Source organism: Lampetra fluviatilis, chromosome 41 (genome assembly GCF_964198595.1).
Source record: "Lampetra fluviatilis chromosome 41, kcLamFluv1.1, whole genome shotgun sequence".
NCBI classification, from domain to species: domain Eukaryota; kingdom Metazoa; phylum Chordata; class Hyperoartia; order Petromyzontiformes; family Petromyzontidae; genus Lampetra; species Lampetra fluviatilis.
The window spans coordinates 1,936,868-1,955,786 of NC_136315.1; the positions used below are offsets into that span (position 1 = coordinate 1,936,868).

At 44.8% G+C, this 18,919-nt stretch overlaps 1 protein-coding gene across 3 annotated transcripts in view; it reads left to right on the top strand.

Moving 5' to 3' along the window:
- LOC144946428 (tetraspanin-15-like) overlaps nucleotides 1–18,919 on the top strand; it is a 261,100-nt gene that overhangs the window by 29,252 nt on the left and 212,929 nt on the right. For 2 of the 3 annotated variants that reach the window (XM_078875265.1, XM_078875264.1), the window contains exons 2-3: nucleotides 12,515–12,700; nucleotides 17,360–17,434. In XM_078875265.1, coding sequence (XP_078731391.1) covers nucleotides 12,515–12,700; nucleotides 17,360–17,434 — 261 coding nt within the window. The remainder of the gene's footprint in view (nucleotides 1–12,514; nucleotides 12,701–17,359; nucleotides 17,435–18,919) is intronic. The other variant, XM_078875267.1, reaches the window with a different exon arrangement.

An 18,919-nucleotide genomic window follows, 5' to 3' on the forward strand; every position in this document is an offset into this window, starting at 1 on the left:
GCATTTTGATGTGACGTCACATTTCTCACCCCCCCCCCTCGTCACACATCGTCACAAATGTCTGACCCCCCCCCCCCCAGGTGCGTGACGTCATTTATGGACGGCCCCTAATAGCAATATTTAGCGTGTACATAATAGATTGCCAGTGCACTGACTTTTAATTAATAAACAGGCAACAGGCCACATTACAGACTGCCAGTACAGTGACCAGGCAACAGTGGACAGTATAGACTGCCTGTATACCGAGTGCGATCAAGAAGCAGGCGGCAGTATAGATAAGTGGAAGTGTTGTACTTTAAAAGTGTATTTGTATAAATGTGTTGAGTAGTAACATTACAGATGGCACGGCAATTGGTCTGTATACGTGACAGTAACGAAAGGAGCAATGTGCGTGACGTTAGGGAAAGTTGGAAATAAGAAGGTAACTGAATGCGTTAAAAAAGTGAATTAATAGAGTAGGTTGACCACGTTGTTGCTGGCATGTTGGTTTATAATTTGTCCAGCGAATGCGAAATGGAGATAATTATTTTTTTAAAAATGGTGATGCATTGCAATTTAATTTGTAGAAACTTAATCAACACTGTGTAAAGAATAAATAAATTTGAGTCCAGGGTGGCGATGTTTACTGCACATCGCAGCAGGTTATCATTGGAAGCTGAGCCGCACACACACAGACGGACAAACAAACACATTCCTGCGGAGGGAGCTGGTAGGAACGTTGTGTTGCTCGGGCAATGGCCAGGGTCAACGGCGGCGTGGTGTATTCCGCAAATATGGCCGACTGTGAGGGCGGGCACAAGCCGGCGTGAGTAGGTTTAACGTTGAGTTTTATAAGGGCACCACGGGGTGACCAGCCCCTCCCCACCCAGCCCCACCCCTCACACCCCCCACCCAGCCCCACCCTCCCCACCCAACCCCTCCCCACCCCACCCTCCCCACCCAGCCCCTCCCTCCCCTCCCAGCCCCTCTCTGGTGTAACCAGGAGGTTCCTACCAGTATTACATTTATAGGTTAGATGTATTTGAGTTTGAACATATTTATAGATTTCCGCACATTTTCTACGTAGGCTTTCGCAACCAACACCATGATGCTCTGGGTAGATTCTGTGATTAAGAATATTTTTTTTTCTACTGTAACTGTCCATGGACATAGCCAGTCAAATCAAGCAGTCAAGAAAATGTTGTTTGTGTCCAAAATTGTCAACATTTTGCTTTGCTTCTCAAAATTTCAGTTTGTTGAAAAAAATTTTAAATCGATTTGGCATGCGTTTGCCCACGTGAGAACTTTATTTGATTGTCTCTGTCGGATGGTGGAGGGTTATCGTGGAAAAACTGACATCATGACCTACACCATCAGACTCAAAAGAAACTAATTATGAATCGTTTTCAAACGTGTTCATTGTAAACCCTGTTGAATACACACACACACTACATACACGATGCGTACAGACACAGTTATCATGTTTGTAAGTGCAAGAGGTGGAACTTCGTGTGCTAATGCGTTCCCGAAGTGAAAGTGTTGCATGTAAGGGTCAAAGTCATTTCCGGCTCAAATGAGCACTGCGGTGCTGTTAATCTCCTCTTTACAACGTTGAGCTAGTGGCAGATATTCCCCATCCCTTTGGCAGGGAGGGCGAGTATCTGGATAGGACAACTGCTGCTAACTTGAGAGATGTTCGGACTGAGTCAAACGCCCCAAACCAGGATTTGAACTCGCGTGTTTCAATCGTGTAAGTGCGGTGGGGTGGACTCTTTTCAATTTTCGTTATGTTATTCTGAATGATTACGTGAACTTGGTGACATAACAGTATGACGTGATAGTACACCAAGAGGCCTCGCTAAACAATGCACGATGCTGAATGACAGCTGCCCTATTTGTAAAGAAAATGTAGTTATATTTTGTTCTGGAACCCCACTGAGTGTGGTTTTGTGTTTCAGGCAATCATGTGCACACAGTTGCTGTGATTTGTAGTAAATTGAGTTTTTGTAAACAGGACACTTCAAAGTTTTGCACCAGGGAAAGAGACAATTGCAGGAATAGACAACATAGGAAAGAGTAACCTCATTTCTTTCGAGCCTTAGGTAACTGAAGGTAAGGCTATCCAGGACAGGAACGTTTGCAAATTAAAAGGAAATGGCTCCTTTGACAGTGGTGAACACACTTGAATAAACAATCAACACTTCACCAAATGTGTCTCTATCATTGCCCCCGGAACAGAAAAACAATTAGCCTGCGCCTTCTGTCAAGGGCCCTTCTTCAGAGCAGAGGGAAGGAAATTGAGATGATTTCAGAAAAACATGTTTTTAAATCTCCCGGTCCCATTCACGTGCTGCACACAAGATAGAGCGGCGAGAGAGATGTGGCTCGCAAAGCCGCATTCATCGTCACCCGTTGTCTTCCCACAATGCACCCCAATTCATAATAACCCCCAAGGCCGGTTGCTCCTGGCGGCGGAACGAGCGGCTCGCAATCGCAAAGGTTGCGGGTTCAAATCCTGCTTTCGGGGTTGGCTCAGCCCATCACCGCTCTTAAAGGGGTTGATAAAATGAGTATCACCGTGTTTGGGAAGTCAACAGTGGTTATCCGAAGGATATAATCACCCCCCGCCATAGGAATGTTGAATTTCTACCGACTGGCTCATGGCAGCAGGCAGGAGATGAGTGAGCACTGATCATCTCGATGCTCAATCGCTTTGACATTAAAAAAAAACATCAATGCCCTCTGGAGGGTCACTCGCCAGCAGTTGCAAGAGCAAGTCGAGTAATCACAGGGCTGCGCAATCTTTACGGTTATGTGCATGTTTTTGACGGGGTCTTTTTTTTGCCTCCATCCAGCGTTTGCTGAAGGGAACACTGCCCCACGTCTCATGCAAAACTGCACGCCAGTCCACATTGTTTTGTGGGCACCGCGCGTTGTTGGCCGTGATTCTTCATCGATTTGTCAGTCAGTCCGGCTGCCTTCTTTCTACCTTCACAAGAAAAGTCTACGTACGAATTAACAACGTCCAATTGGCTTCGGTGATGGTTGTTAGTTGTTGTTTATGGTATCACGAAAACACGGGGCCACCTCGAGATGGCTATGGGTCTGGGCTATGTGTCTCCCAACCAATTGCTATTTAGCTCCTGAACATATTGCTAGATACAAGAATAACTTATACATTATGCTATTTCTTAAGGCACTGGCGGTGATGAATACCATGAGTTTTGTTTTTCAAGCAAGCTAAGGACGTGTTGAAGAAACTGATTTTTCAACCAAATAATTTTTTTTATTTTAATTCTAGAAAGTTCTAATGATAGCTCTTGCTGCTACATGAAGCTTACGTTGTTAGCCGTATGCAGCCTTCGCGGTTGACGCTGTGAAGTTAACTACCTCGCATGGTATGCAAGAGGTCGTGGGTTCAATCCCAACCCTCACGCCTGTATATTTGGAGTTTGCATGTTCTCTCCGTGGTCGCGTGGATTTTTCTCTGGGTTCTCCGGTTTTTCCCTCCACATTTAGAATCAACACGTGCTTAGAGTATTTGGCTGCTGTAAATTTCCACGCGATAACCCACGTTGTTGAGCTATCATTTGTGGCCAGGTCGCTTCTGAAAAATACCTATATAGCTCACTGGGCCTTAGCCTTACCTGGTAAAATTAAAATAGTTACATTTAGAATTATAACTGAAGACCCTCTGCTTACCAAGCGTTAGAATATTGCAATCAAGGACTCGCTTCATGTACATTAGTGCCGGTGCCAGGATTGCGCAAAGGAGAAGCATTGAGAGAGAGAGAGAAGGGGGTGCTTGCTTGCAGTTACATTGAGAGATTGATAGAAGAACGTGGCGTGCGTTAATGGAAACGCACACAAGGCGAAAGACAAAGTTCGAACTGTACGAAGGGATGATGGCCCACGATGAGGGATAGTTACGGAGTGGCAGCCGAGGAATGGAACGTGTTTTGTGAGGACGTCCACCGATGGTTTAAAACGTCTTGTGTGCAGGTGCCAAGTGGATCAATACATTGTGGGACTGCGAGAGTGGCGGTGGCTTGGGGTGGGGTGGGGGTGGAGGCCTTCATCCAGCAGCAGATTGACCATGGCCGATGATTGTGCTATTCATGATTTGGCCTTGCCGCTAGAATGTGGAATTTCACCGGTTAAGTTGAATGCGTGACTGGTTGAGGAAGGAGGCGCACAATTGAGTCGTTGCCTTTGAAGCATTTGGCTGCTTGTGACCCCTTGACATTACTGACCTTTCAGCATCGGGCCCCAATCAGAATATTGGCTCGGTGTGACTTTTAATCCATTGTGTGGCTCATGAGAGAGCCCTGCCAGTGATGTATGAGTCGTCACGGCCAGACATCATTCAATTCAAATACATCTGAAATGGTAATGAGTTTTTTTTGTTGTTGCATTTTGCGTTTGAGAATATCTATCAAAGCTCCAATTTTAATGTAGAATGTTTAATTAAAAACACGTCTTTTTTTAGGTGCATCGGTCAAGGTTGGGGTTGGGGGGGGGGGGTGGGGCGATTGACTATACTTCACCATGCTGGTCGCTGCTGGTTTGTGAAGGGAAGGCACTCAAGGTTTTCTGCCTTAACAAGGCAGTGCCCCAGGAGAAGGCGCATCGACCACGGCTAATGATGATCATGACGATGAAACCGTTGTTTACGCGTAGGACTAACGCTTAACTTAGCATGCAACGGGCAATGCTTTCAAAGCGGGCGTTGTTGGTTTATGTGGGATCACATTGTAACGATTCACCGAGGACCCGAGTTTCCGGCCGCACTTTCGTTTACGGGAGGGCACATTGTGGGGCCAAGAGAGATGAGGCCAGGGACACCTTCTTGCTTTCATCACGGCTGACAGTGGTGGTGGTGACGATGAAGATGGTCGCGTTGGATAATGAGGCACAATTGAGAAGTCAAGACTCTCCAAGTGTCGGGCAGGAGAGTTCTACAGAAGTGACCTCAGGAGTGGTTGGTGGTGGTGTCACCGTCCTGAATGTTTTCGTCTTCATCCCCTTCTTCTTCATCCCTCCTCCGTATGGCTCATGTTGGTGTCGAGCATTGGCGATGTTGAGGCGGTCGAGCCAGATAATTGCGTGAGGAGCCGTTGAGTAATGTTTCTGCGATGCTTCCTTGTGAACGTCCCATGATATAAGGTGACGATCAGCTGATGAGTTAATGAATTAAGTTTATTCTCCTGCAGCCTGAACTCTCATGTAACAATTAGGCTATGCTCCTGCAAAGTTTTTTTGACCGTTGTGCAGTGTAGCTCTCCAATTAGTTATAATGGTCGTACAGGCGGGATTTTTCCAACGTGATGTCCGACGTTTCGATTCGCTTGCTGGGGGCTTCTTCAGGAAGCAAACGAATTCCAATTCTTGACTCACAATTTAGTTCCTGAAAAAGCTTCTAAAGAAACACGTGGAGCGAAACGTCGGACGGCATGATGAACAACACGCAGTTCAACCGGAAAATGCATCGACGTGCAATTTGTCTGGGATTTGTAATTTTGGCCGCCTATTTCTGACTAAATGTACTGCGATGTTGCATCCGTAGTCAGCGACGATGGCCCGAGACGACATTAAGCTTGGGTTTGAACCTACGCAGTCAAACGAGATCCATTCCCAAATACGCACGGGGGCCCTGAATATCTGTTATCGCAATGGGGCATTACCATTTCATTGCCGATCCTTGTCATTTAGAAAGCAGTCTTTTGCATAGAAATGTAATAACCTGCCCTTCCAAACGATGATGCTCCACATCGTTTGAAACCACCTTCGTAGCATTTAAATTGCCGTAGTAATTGCACTCATTCTCCATACAGATAATTTCTTGAGAGAGCACTTATATATTTTAATTCTCACTCATCGTATCAAATCACACGGCTGACTTGCGAAAGCCAAAAGCGGATTTGATCCAGGAAAGTGCCGGGTGTTTACAGGCCGCCTCGGGGCTACAAATGTGGGCAGCAGAGGGCAGTGCAGTAACATGAATTGTTATACTGTACTTCTCTGGTCTCATGTCTATTCATCACCAGCCTTCACCAATCGGCCCTGACTTGCGTGGTGAAGTATGGTCAAATGATAACGCCCCACGACTCCAGCGGTGGATCGACGTGACGATATGAGGCAAGGACACATCAATCTGGAACTCCTTCTGTCGACTGAGCATAACATCGTGACAGTCCACCACAGCGTCTGGAGGTTATTGAGTAGACATGTTTTCTTCTATGAAACGTTCAATGAAAACCCCTTCATGACCTAACATCAGATATGAACAGAACTTCATTGAGTGGTTCTACTTACGAAATAATATTTGTTGCTATTCTTGGTTCTTTCGGTAAAGTCACGTAGAAGGGAAATAATAAAATAATATTGATATAAAACAATACAAATTCTCACGACGTTTCGACTGCAACACAAGCAATCATCATCAGGTGTGAAATCCACAGAAAGAAAATAAAAAATGTATTTCTGTGGATTTCACACCTGATGATGCAGTCGAAACGTCGTGAGAATTTGTATTGTTTTATATTAATATTATTTTATTATTTCCCTTCTACGTGACTTTACCGAAAGAACCAAGAATATGAATCCCTGCAGTCACGAAAGCTTTAAATCGAAATGTAATATTTGTTGTTGTCCATTTGTCTGTTGGCTTTCCAGATCAAATGTCATCAAGCTACACTTGCTTAAGCAAGCAAACTCTCAACTGTCTTTCACCAGGATCTCTTGATCTGTTGCTTGAATGTGTGCTGGCTGCAGTCCAGGCAGGCCGTGAGATTCACCTCTGGTTTTGTAGTTGTAGGTGGGTGATAAACTGATTCATCAGTTGCATCCGGTTTGAACAATTGCTTTGCGACTGTGAGAAGTATCCATTGCAAACTTATTGAGCGTTATCATGGACAGGAAGGAAGGCTGTGATCGCCGGTGTGTCTTTGAGAAAGGAGTTGGCTCAACGCGAGGGAAAGAGCTGTTGGAAAGTGTGGGCATTGTAAATTGCACCAGTGGCTGCTGAAGTCTTCCGAAAATCGGATTGGAGATATGTCGTCATTGTAACAATTCGTGAAATTGAATTACGGGAAATTACCGAAGAAATTCAGCAAATAAGTTGGAAATTGCAGGTGTCAAGATAAATATGGGCAGAAACCAAATTGGCATTCAACTTGCGCGCGGGTCCTTATTCTCAGCCCTCATTGTCGGGATTTTTACAGGTGTGGCTGAACTTTTTAAATTTGCCAAAGAATTTGAAATATCAATTGGAAGAACAAAACTAAGAATGACAGTAGCAGCAGCAGCAGCAGGGTACGTTCAAATAGAGCAGCTATTGCAGGCGAACCGGGATCAAAATGATCAAATAAATAAAAGTGCTGACGAGAGCAGGCTGTAGTTTTCTACGAAGCTCATCAGCTTATGTAAAGATAACTTATTTGACTTGTCTGTGGATGGTAATTGGTAACTGGGTTGAGACCAAATATTTCACATCGTAATCTCCGGTGGAGACCTTGGCTTTGAGCTTCGTTATCTTCTGCAGCGCAGAGATCCAGTGGCGTTGGCCCAAGTCCCAGTCGCCGCTTGAGATGGCCTGAATAATTTTTTCCGCGGTTGGCAGTCAATTCTGGAAGAAAAAAAACAAGGACGGCATTATTCTCGCCGGCAAAATCTGACGGACGCGAGTCGAACTTCCCACGGAGATTGCAAACGCGTGTTTTTATTTGTTGCCTGCGTGGTGTAAAAGTTATCTTTTTGTCACCATTTTTCATTTCGTTAGCCAAACACCGCTGGCCGCTGCATAACAACACAAGTTTATGGCCGCACCTTCTGCTTTTCTTTTCTTTGTGAGCGAAATAAAGAAACGTTGTGGATTTATGTTCCCACACTCTGTTAGAAGTAATGTCTTTTCACGTGTTTTTTTTTACTCTGAGGCAGAATATGGCACTTTGTCAATTTTTACAAGTGTTATAAAAAAATTACTCACTGCAGATAAAGGTCTTAGTGTGTTTATATATTTACTTTTTTTGTATTTCCCTCATTTTATTTCAGTCTTTATGTTCTGCAGTTGTGTTTATTGTGCATTTCTAAAGGGACTGTCATTCGCCTGATTAAATTTCATTTCATGCTCCCTAGGTTTTACATTTATTCTTTTTTTTTAAAGGATATAATAAATAACACCACCTCCCCCATCTCGCCAGGACAAAATTCACATGTAGGCAAATGCACCATTTAATTCGATTTTGTGTTGTTTTTGTGGGGAGATGTTGACTCCCTCTCCTGGTATGCAGGAGCGCATGGCTTCAATCCTCATCCTGACGCCTGTTTTTATGGAGTTTGTGTCTCTCTCTCCCCGTGGTCACGTGGATTTTTTATCCGGGGCCTCCAGTTTTTCCCTCCATGTTTAGAAACATGCGTCTCGACTATGTGGATGCTCTATATGCCCACATGATAAGCCACTTCGTTGGGCTATCATTTGTGACCAGGTCACTTCTGAAAAAGAGCTGTACGGCTCAGTGAGCCTTGCTTGGTAAAATAAAAAATAAATAGTTTATAGCTTAGTTTATCACGATCGAAGGTGGAATATGCCCTTCATCGTTTAAATGTCGAATTGTGTTCTAATGAAGAAACACCTCGTCATGTGATTGGCCTCCCCGTGAAAGAACTGTCGTATCTACCAACGGTAGGCATTTATAAACAATACGAAACAAAACAACAAAACACTCAAATGATGTCCCCATGGCACTCACACTACACAATCCCTTCGACACTGCCAACATCCTCGAGCGTGTCGCCTCTGTGACCTGCTGTATATTTGCACAGTGCCACCGCGCGTTGTCACACCGCCGTCTCATTACAGCCACGGGCGACTCTTTCGCCACCCTGAATGGGTCTCAAGCGGCGTGGCCACAATGCTAGAAGCTGCTCATCGCAGTGAGTGAAGGCGAATCTCTCCCGTGGCAGTGAGTGGAGGGAAATCTCTCACTGGGACGCCTTCACAGCCGCCCCGAGACCTTCCCTAGGCACGAATCAGACTGTGGCGTTGTAGCGGTTTCTAATATGAACAACTTAAAATGTTCTTCTTGGTCCTTTCGGTAAAGTCACGTAGAAGGGAAATAATACAATAATACAAATACAACAATAAGCGTCTGAACGCTGTCTTTCCGACATCCCTGTTCTTCACCTGAGGACGGCTGCTTGCGTTGTGGCCGAAATGTCGTGAGAATTTTATTTTATTATGTTTTATTTTTATTATTTCATTATTTCTCTTCTACGTGACTTTACCGAAAGAACCTGCAGTCACGAAAGCTTTAAATCGAAATTTTACTTAAAATGTTATCTTCCTGGGGCAATTCACATTGAAAGAATCATATTTCTTTTTTTAAAAACTATTTAGACACAACAAAACTATTTACAGTATAGGAAAGTCTTTTTTATTAAAAATATATATTTTTCGTCTCCAGCTGCTTAGTGGGGCAGCGCACCAACGCCCCTAGTGTACGAACCGTGCCTGAAACCTACCAATTCGGCTTCGATTCCCAGTCGTGGCAAACACTCGTGGCGAGTGATATCTAAACTTGTCTTGGGCCTCCTCCTTCACCAACCCGCACCAACCAGCGTGGTGAAGTATAGTCAAGCAACCCCGATGCCAGTATGGCGTGGGGGGGGGGGGGTCTTGGTTCAGCAGAGTATTAAAACGGACCGTTAAGTCACTAAACTCCCACTGAGAATTACAAATATTCTCATTTGACAGTCGTGCGGCAAACAGTCTCAGAGAAGAACAGAAAAAAAGGCAACGTGAAGGATTTTATGGGAAGTCCCGTGTAAAATCCCTTAATCAGCTGCTGCACCGTGAAATTTCCGATGGGACCAAGCATCAGATCAAATAAAAAACGCCTAACTGATTACAATCTGCGAGTGGAGTTCAGAGACGATAATGTTAAAGCCACAAGGTAGTTGGTTGGCCAGTGTCCCAGTGTCATAAGCAGTCAATTTAAATGTGTGCATACACACAAGCCTTTCTCAGGACTTGGCATATCCCATTATAATTTAAATGCATGCATACAAAGTGCCCCGGCTGGAGGCTGATCGCATTTAATGTACCTGTCAACAGCGCTGTTTTGTTGAGCAAATATTAGCACGGAAAATTACCTTTCAAATAAAAAGGAGTCGTTTTTTCTATCCATGAAATTAGCTCTTACCGTCGGGATCCCATTAAGGGATCCCAGTCAATCCACTCGACACTTGTCTGTTTGGAGAAAGGATTGTTTTAATTGGCAGCTGTATATATATTTTTTTTCACACTTCATTTGCATTGAGATAGACTTGCCTCATATATGATTCTTCAATAAGGTTATTCTAACCTTTCCTGTCTATGCCCTTCGTTAAATGAATAATTAATCACAGTTTACAACGCGCGCGCTGTGTCGATTGTGGGTGGCCGTTGGACCATTAACTTCACCGCCCTGCGCAGGTCAATGAAATGAGGATCCAACCAGGACCAATTGAGATGTGAATCGACCACGACTGCATGCTAGCCCCGGCTGGGAATTGAATTCAGCCCACGGAGTTCTTTTGCCGGAAAGGAGGAAGCGTATTTTATTGCATCAACAGATCACAGGGTCGCAGGACCTGCAAGGCTTTTGGAGCCTGTGCCATTCCCGTAGTGAGTTTAATTGCCGCTGTAGGGCTGCCACTAGAGTTTAAAAGACACCACCACGGGGCCAATAGGCTCTGCCTCGTTCGTCACATTATAGCCTGTGGCAGATAAACTCACTATGGCTGAAACCCTGCGGAATGAGCAGCAACAACTGTGATGTATGTTTTACTATTCCACCAGTGAGGGCAGGTGTTTGATGTGGTTCTTTTTGTTCGTTATTTTTGTGCATGTGTGTCTTTTTGTGCTTTTTTGCAACAGAACAACAATATTGCCATTTAACTTTTTGAAAACTTTGCGGACTTAACAGCGGTTAAAAGTTAACTTCAACAATGTTCATACTATTATTCTTGAGCTGTCAATATAAAAAAAATGTCGTTATAATAGTTTGTGACGGCATGAACCGTCTAATTCTTTGACTCGAAAATACTTTTTTTGCGTGATTCAAAAATGAAACAATATTCAACTCTTCAAAATATAGACTGAAAAGGATAAATATAAAACAGAAGCCATGTCCCAGTCGGACCTAGTCATCCACATCAATGATGCAAAGTCCCATCGTGTGCTCTCTCTCTCTGCACATGTAAATAAAATATTTTTTAGTCATTCGGCCTTTTGGCTTTCCAGGCCAATATCATCCAGGTGCGTTCGTTTCTAAGCAGGTAAACCCTGGACCAAGCTCTGCTGATGAAACCCGGAGTTTACTCGCTCGGCATTTTGGTGTCGCTCCACGTGTTCGGAGCTTCTCTAGAAACTGCATCAGAATTCAGTTCCTGAAAAAGTTTGATGCCTGATATTTTGCTTCACTTGCTGGCAGCTTTTTTTGTCCTCTGCCGGACATCGTTCGGCATCACCTTTCATATCCACCTTTCCCCTACGCCATACCTCTATGATCTCATCTCTCCCTATTCTCCCCACCACTGTTCGAGAAGAAACACTGCATTCTATTTCAATTGTACCAATATGTGGTGAGAATTGTCGGACATCGTGCCGAACAACCTAGACACGCAAAGGAGAGCTATGCCCTGCGCAACCACAATGCCTACATAGTCCTACACTGGAAACCCGCCAGATCGCTTCTGTGCATTTTTGCCAACAGACCCTTGATAGATTACTTATCATTTCTTATCTTATCTTCTTGTCGAAACGTAATTTATATAGCGCCTTGACCGAGGCGCTTTACAGAGATTTAAGAATGGATTTAAGAATGGTACGTACGAATGTAATGGCGAAGATGAGATCAATGGAATAGATGAAAGGAAGTAATCGGCGAACCTGTGATGCATCAATTATGTAAAAGCAATCTTGAAAAAAAACCCAGCCCTTAGTGAATCCACTGCTGGATGATGGCCGTGTTGTCTGCACCTCCCCCACACCGTGTTGTCAAAGAGTTTTACCATATTTCATCGCTTTGGCTAGCGCGTGCGTGTTCTAATGTTCTTTTGCGGGGAGATTTAAACCCAAAAAATATCCCGTTCAGGAAAGTCCGCAGTCAGCATGTTGCTAAGGTTTCGTGAGAATAATAACAATAATGTACTGCCTCTACCCGCATGGGCAACCCTAAACCGCATCCGCACAAACTATGACAGCACATGCGGTTACTTGATGCACAAGTTGTGATATGTACAACTGTGTCACCCAGAACAGACCATGGACTCGGTGCCCGATTCACAAACACGGAGGGGCATCGTCATGGCGATACGCTCCGCTACTCCTGACGCAACCACGTGGCTCAACCACGTCAATGTAAAAATCATAGTTGTCGTGCTTATCCATCAACGTCGACCGTACAAGGAAGAAAGACAAATTATGAATATGCAGCGTTTAGGAGGTGCAATAGTAAAAACATTAATCGGTTTGCGGGCGCGTGTCTGACAGCTGCTGGGCATCACGCTGCTGCTGCTGGGCGCGTACTCCGAGGCGGAGCGGCAGCGTTACCGCACGCTCGACGGGAGCTTCCTGTCGCCGTCCATCATCCTCATCGTCGCCGGCTGCATCTCCTTCCCCGTGTCGTTCCTGGGCTTCGTCGGAGCTCTGCGCGACAACCTGACGCTTCTGCGCATCGTAAGTGGGCGCCTCTCGTGATCAAGTGGGCGTACGATGCCCGATTCCCGGCGAGCGCCCGACGCGGTTGAAAGCGAAGTCGCAGGGTTTCGAGCGAAGCCTCGCGTCCCATCGGTGCATTTGCCCGTGAGGATTGCCCTGCGGCCAGCTGCAACGACGACGCGATTGGCGCGTTTGAACGCTTGCACGCGTGTGTTGCAGTTTAATTGGCTCGGTCAGATCGTTACGTAGCCTCGCCCCAACAAAATCTATCGTGAGTCAAATCATTGTTGGGCTGGGAAAGCCAACGGGTTAAAACGGAGATGCTAGTCGACTCAAAATTGGAGAGTTGTGAGTGCGCGTTGCAATTCGCGGTGTCCCCAGGCCAAACATTGCCAATTGTGAATTGCCCTTTTCATAACGGTCAGCCGAGTAAATTGGTAAAACCAAAGGTGCAACCCTGCAGCGGCTTACATAGACCACTGCTGGTGGCAGGTCTTCCGCTAAACAGAGCTGTACAGAGCCCCCCACACCCCTAAGAGAAGGTATTTGGCCTACTCTTCCAAATTCGGCATAATATGATAAAATAAGAATTGGAACTCATAGAATTGTCTAAATGCATCCAAATATGAAGACGCTGCCCTCTAGGTTCCTTCCAAATGCAACAATTATCTGTGAAAGAAAATGACCAAAGACTCTGAAGAGATTTAGTGACGAGTCATTTTTTCTCATTAAACAAATGATTGTCATATCCAGGTGGTATCCCTGTTCTGGTGACGATGGATTAGAGAACATACGAAGGTTAATAAAATAATAAAAATAAAACATAAAAAAATAATTCTCAAGGAGACAGATTCTGTCTCCTCGACAGACCTGTTCTTCACCTGGAGACGGCTACTTGCGTTGTGGCCGAAACGTCGTGAGAATTATTTTATTATGTTTTATTTTTATTATTTCATGAATTTCTTTCTACGTGACTTTACCGAAAGAACAAAGAAGATGAATCCCTGCAGTCACGAAAGCTTTAAATCGAAAAATACGAAGGTTAATGACGTAAAAATAAGTGGGCTTTGCCAGGACGTGCCAGAAAAAATGGTCGATGGTTAAGAGTAATGATGGAGCAGAAGCGAAGGGATGGAACGAATCTGAAAGGAGATGGAGTGATGAAATCAGCTCGTGGGCAGATACTAGGTGGATTATTGCGAGGGATAGCAGCGGATTTGATGGGAAGGCCTTTATCCAGCAGTGGATTGATTGTGGCTAATGACGGTGATGCATGGGGTGGTTGGAATCCCTCTGCTGGTGACCTATGTGGTTAGGCAGCATTTCATTTTCGATATTGTCACAGTTGCATGCTGGGATACTTGTTAATATCACGCACTTTAAGAGGGTCGCGAAGGCCACAGCAGCGTTAGCAGGTCATGTTGCACTCATTATTGAAATTCCAACGCTGCGCTCCCATTCCCTGTGGTGGCGACACAATGATTTGACTCGGAGGTGTAAAGCCAATGCGGCTAGCCAGTAAGTGGTTAGCAGCATTGGCGGGGGGGATTATTCTCGAGGTTCTTGACGCACTCAATGGAAATAGAATGTCAATCGCTTCCGCCAGCAGCCCGTTACATTTCAATTGAATGTCCTCGCACGCAGGACGTTGATGCCCATTCGGGACGCACAGATTCACAGAGACGGAGAGAAAAACCAAAACAGAATATTACATTTGCCATGCAAATAAAAACTCCTTATTCATAATAAACGGTGTTGGGTTAGATCGCGTTATTTATAAATGTGTCGTAACCCTCCACCACCCGACACGGCCAATCAGCAAAAAAGTGTCACATTGACAAAAGACAAATAGTTCACTACTTTAGCCCACCGGTGTGTTGAAGAGTGAATCCACCGCGGGGAGAACATGCAAACTCCAAATGTGCAGGCGTCCAGGGTCGGGGTTGAACCCACGACCTCCTGTATACCACGCGAGGTAGTTAACATTTCGCAACCGTGGCACCCCTACTAATAATGGTACGGCAGCCAGAGGAGTGAAGTGGTGAGCACACTGACCACCAGGCAATACAAACCGTAATGCTCGTCATGTTTATTGTTGCTATTTGTGCTGAGATTAACGTGTGCTTGCCAGTACACTCACTGCCTCGATCTTTGTTCGTGAGTATAGATTTGCCACTCGTTTGCTATTAGTTAACGCTGAAACAGCAACGATAAATGACTTCAGAATTGATTGCTCGCCCGAAATAAAGATCAATACTTTATCACAGTGCAAAGCTTTTGGCAAAGGCATTAAGAGCTATTGCTGAAATATACCGAGATACTCAGATTAGTTTCGCATTTTTATTTATAAGATATGGTATTTCCACGATTTTAGGCCCAGTTTCATTTTGTATTGTATTTGTTTCCATATTACATTTGAATAACTTTAATTGTTTGTCCACTAAATTGAATGATGTTTATAATTTGAAATATTGACCATTGAATTTTCATTTGTAACATAGTTCCATCAGTAAAACTATTATTTTAATGTAGGTATCATATTTAAATAATTTAAGCGGTTATTATTTTTTTCGGGCATTGTCAAAATAATGATGAAACTTTTTCCAGGAAAAGTGCGGAAGTGGTGCCACAGAAGTGATATCACTTCCTCTGACGTCACATTTTCTAATCCATACAAACGTTTTTTTTTGCAACACCCAAAATGTATATAGATCATAAATGTTGTATTTATGTCTGATTTGACTATCGGACACGTTTACGTCATTATTCCACCCCTTCTCAATGTGCCTCAGTGTCCTTTCTGCCAATGAGAGAGACGTACGTTATGCAAGTGTTCTGCACTACAAAATGCAAACTATTTCTTACGGCATGTTGGCTTGTTATGAGAAGGCGACTTGGGTGGAGTCGTTGTGTTTGTACCGTGTAACAACTTGTAAAAGGCCATTGGCGCCAGTGGCATTGTTAAAACAGATTTTGTTTCCCTTATGTTGAAAACTTATCCCGTGGTAATTGTTCCAGACTTCCACTGTACTTTAACCCCCTTGGGCAATTCACACTGAACACTTTAAAGCCCACATGTGACAAGTTTTGTTTATATATAAAAGTTTTGGTGCTTTTGAAGGAGAAAAATCAACTGTAATTCGTGTTTGTATTCAATTATTGCAGGGTAAGGCTTCCCCCCCCTCCCCCCCCCCCGGAAATTCAATTGCTTCCTAATATGGTACTTGGCAGTATACAATCCTTCCCTCTCTTACAAACATCCGTTCTGTAATAGTGTAACCGATGTTAACTTTGTGGCCACTGTAAAAATAAAATGTGTGTTTATGCTGAAAAAAAACAGCCCTTTAAGCTTTGGAACAGTGCTATTTAGAAACTGCGGAAAAATGTGTCAGGATATTCATTAGCGAGGCAGAGTTCAGTGATGCAGGGTAGTCCGTTTGTTAAAATGATTGACACAGCACCTCGGGGCATACCCGGTTGCCGAACTGGCAAATGTCGGTAATAGCCATTTACAGAAAGAACCCATTCCTCACAGACTCCTTTCACCAGCAGCTTTCTCCCCCCCATAAACCACCCCCTAACACAACAAGCATTTTACCCACCCACCCAGTCAGTCACCACTCCCTGCCTAGAGCAGGAAAACTACTCAACCTTTCGATTGATGCATTCATACTGAGCAAGATAGGCATCATAATGAAGAGTTTCAACGGTTCAGTAAATTACAGGGTGCATTAAATTGTTTGAAAAATTGCGCGCATTGCCAAGGCAGAATATCTATTGCAATAAGGTGCGCTAAGGACAGATGTGGCACAAGCGAGATAAGTTCGTGTGCAGGGAGTGAGATGGATTGGTGGCATTCGCGGGACCATGAGGGATGGAAATGGCATGAGTTATTTTTGGGAATTTTGGGGAGGTCTTTATATAGCAGTGGAAAGAATTCGGGTGATGTAGATGATGATGATGATGCAAATATGACAAATGTTTAAACTGTAAATGGGATGATGGGAAAACCCTACAACACCACGCAATGCCAAATAACAACTCAGCACATTCATTCATAACGTGGTAATTTGCCCGAAACGTCGTCAAACAATTCCGTTAATCCTGGGAGAGAGTGTTTGAGGCTTGTGGGCACAGCTCACTCTTGAAACGGATATTAAATGCCGAAAGTGTTCGCCCCCGCCGGGTTATGGGGGCCACAAGCCCACTCCCCCTTCGTGTCCTACTCCCCCCCCCCCCCCCCCCGATAAATGGTTCAGCTGCGTCGTGAGTGTACCACTCGAATTATGCAGTCAGACTGAACGAGTTTCGCGGCGTGCTATAACGGGCTCGGGCTTCATTAAAAATATATAATGATAAAGATAACCCCCCTCATTGGACGGATGATACGAGTAGGCCATTGTGTGTCATCGTCGTCGTCGTCATAACGGTCAATTAAAAAAAAAAATCGCCCGCAAAAACGATACGATTGGGGATGACACTTTGCAATGATGCCCCCTCCCCCCCCTGCTGCGATGAAACTTGCAGGCCTTGTTTGTGAAGCGCAGCCGCTTTCTTTCGTGACAGCCCCGTGAAAAATGAAATATGAAAGCGTGAATACCGCAGCGTTGCTGCGTTGCTGTCATTAACGTGCATCCCCGTGTGTGTTGCTTTTGTTTCGTTTCCTGTTTGCTGCAGTTTATCGGCAGCTTGTGCGCTGCCATTTTGGTGGAGTTGGTCGTGGGATTTATCATCCTCTTAGGGAAAGAACAGGTGAGTGTTCACCACAAAGCAGACTATTTACTGTTTTATTAATTACTCTAGTGACCTTGGTGTTTGGGTTTATTATTTACTCTTTGGCAGTAGTATTTGTTTAAGCAAATCCTCTGGATAACACATATGCAGTAAAAGAAAGCACACATCCACTTGCGTATATTTTCTGATTTATTATTAATGTAGTGCAAAAAATTGTTCTCGAATAAGTAGATGTTTGTGCCGAACGTTGAACGTCCAGCAGAAATATATTCACGACATCTCAGCTTCAATTGTTGTTGATCTGTGACCCTGCGTTAGCCTGTGGGCTCTACCCTTACCTCTCTCTACCTGAATGGTAATTTGTGATGCACAGACCAGGTTGCATTGTGCGGTGAAAGAATGTCAACGGTTTTATTTCCCTTGCACATCAACATGTCCCATGATGTGAAAACTCGACGTGGTGTTACGGGGCCATTGAGATGGCACAACTCAATGGGGAATTTCAATTCTGGAAGAAATGGACGGCTGGCTGTTCGATGTTTGTGCAGCTTAAAGCGGTGGCTTTGGACTCTGGCGAGAGACCACGGTGAATTCAAATGATGATCACGCTTTCCATCGATGGGGCCTCGTCAATGTTAAACTTTTTAAGAGTTCAGCATCTCTTGTGCAATTTACACACGTAATTCGATTCTACGTTCGGCATCTTTGTCTGTTAAACTGAATTCTCCCTCTGAGTGAGTTGCATCACCGAGTGTCACGGTACGGCTCGTGGAATATAACGCTTACAGGACGACTTCTGAAGCCGTCCCTGATCCCCACATGAGACGGCACAATTTCTCACACCTTGAAAACGATTGTTTGTTGTGTAGTGTTGCATGACAATGAAACTGACATTTGTTTTATTCTCAAGAGCTCCAATATAATTGGGGCTTTAGTCTGCCAGTCGGGGTGCGATAATTGTTATTGTATAGTTCCAATTGTGTAATTTGTGTCATATTAAGTGAAAAAATCAAACCTACAATTATGGCTTCCTGTGCACTCATCAAAGCATTGCCTCTACATGTGTTTCCTTTTATCAGGAATTTTTTTTTTTACTTTGAACAATCTAAATCGTAGTATTTGAGTGGGTAGAGGTGGTGCAGTGGTTTGTACATTGTGCTGTGGGGGCCGACATCCACCCTACCGCCCTCGCTGGGCAGGAGGGGCGCGACGTCTGCCCCTTCTGCTCCCTCCTCCACCGCATCGATCGGCTCCCGCCGAGCCCCCGCCGACCGAGTGATCGGCCCCCCACGCTAGCGCCCTCTCTGAGAGACATAGCTAAGCTGCTGGCTCACCACCGCATGGAGTTAACCCACACTCGCCCGTGTAGACCTTTGCCAACGCTAACGCAGGGCCGTGAACGAGCTCGCACCTACGGGTGATGATCTCCTAGCACGCGCGCACACGCTGCGGCGCCGTGTTCACTCTCCCGCGCACACCACCGCTCACGCGAACGCTGTGGAC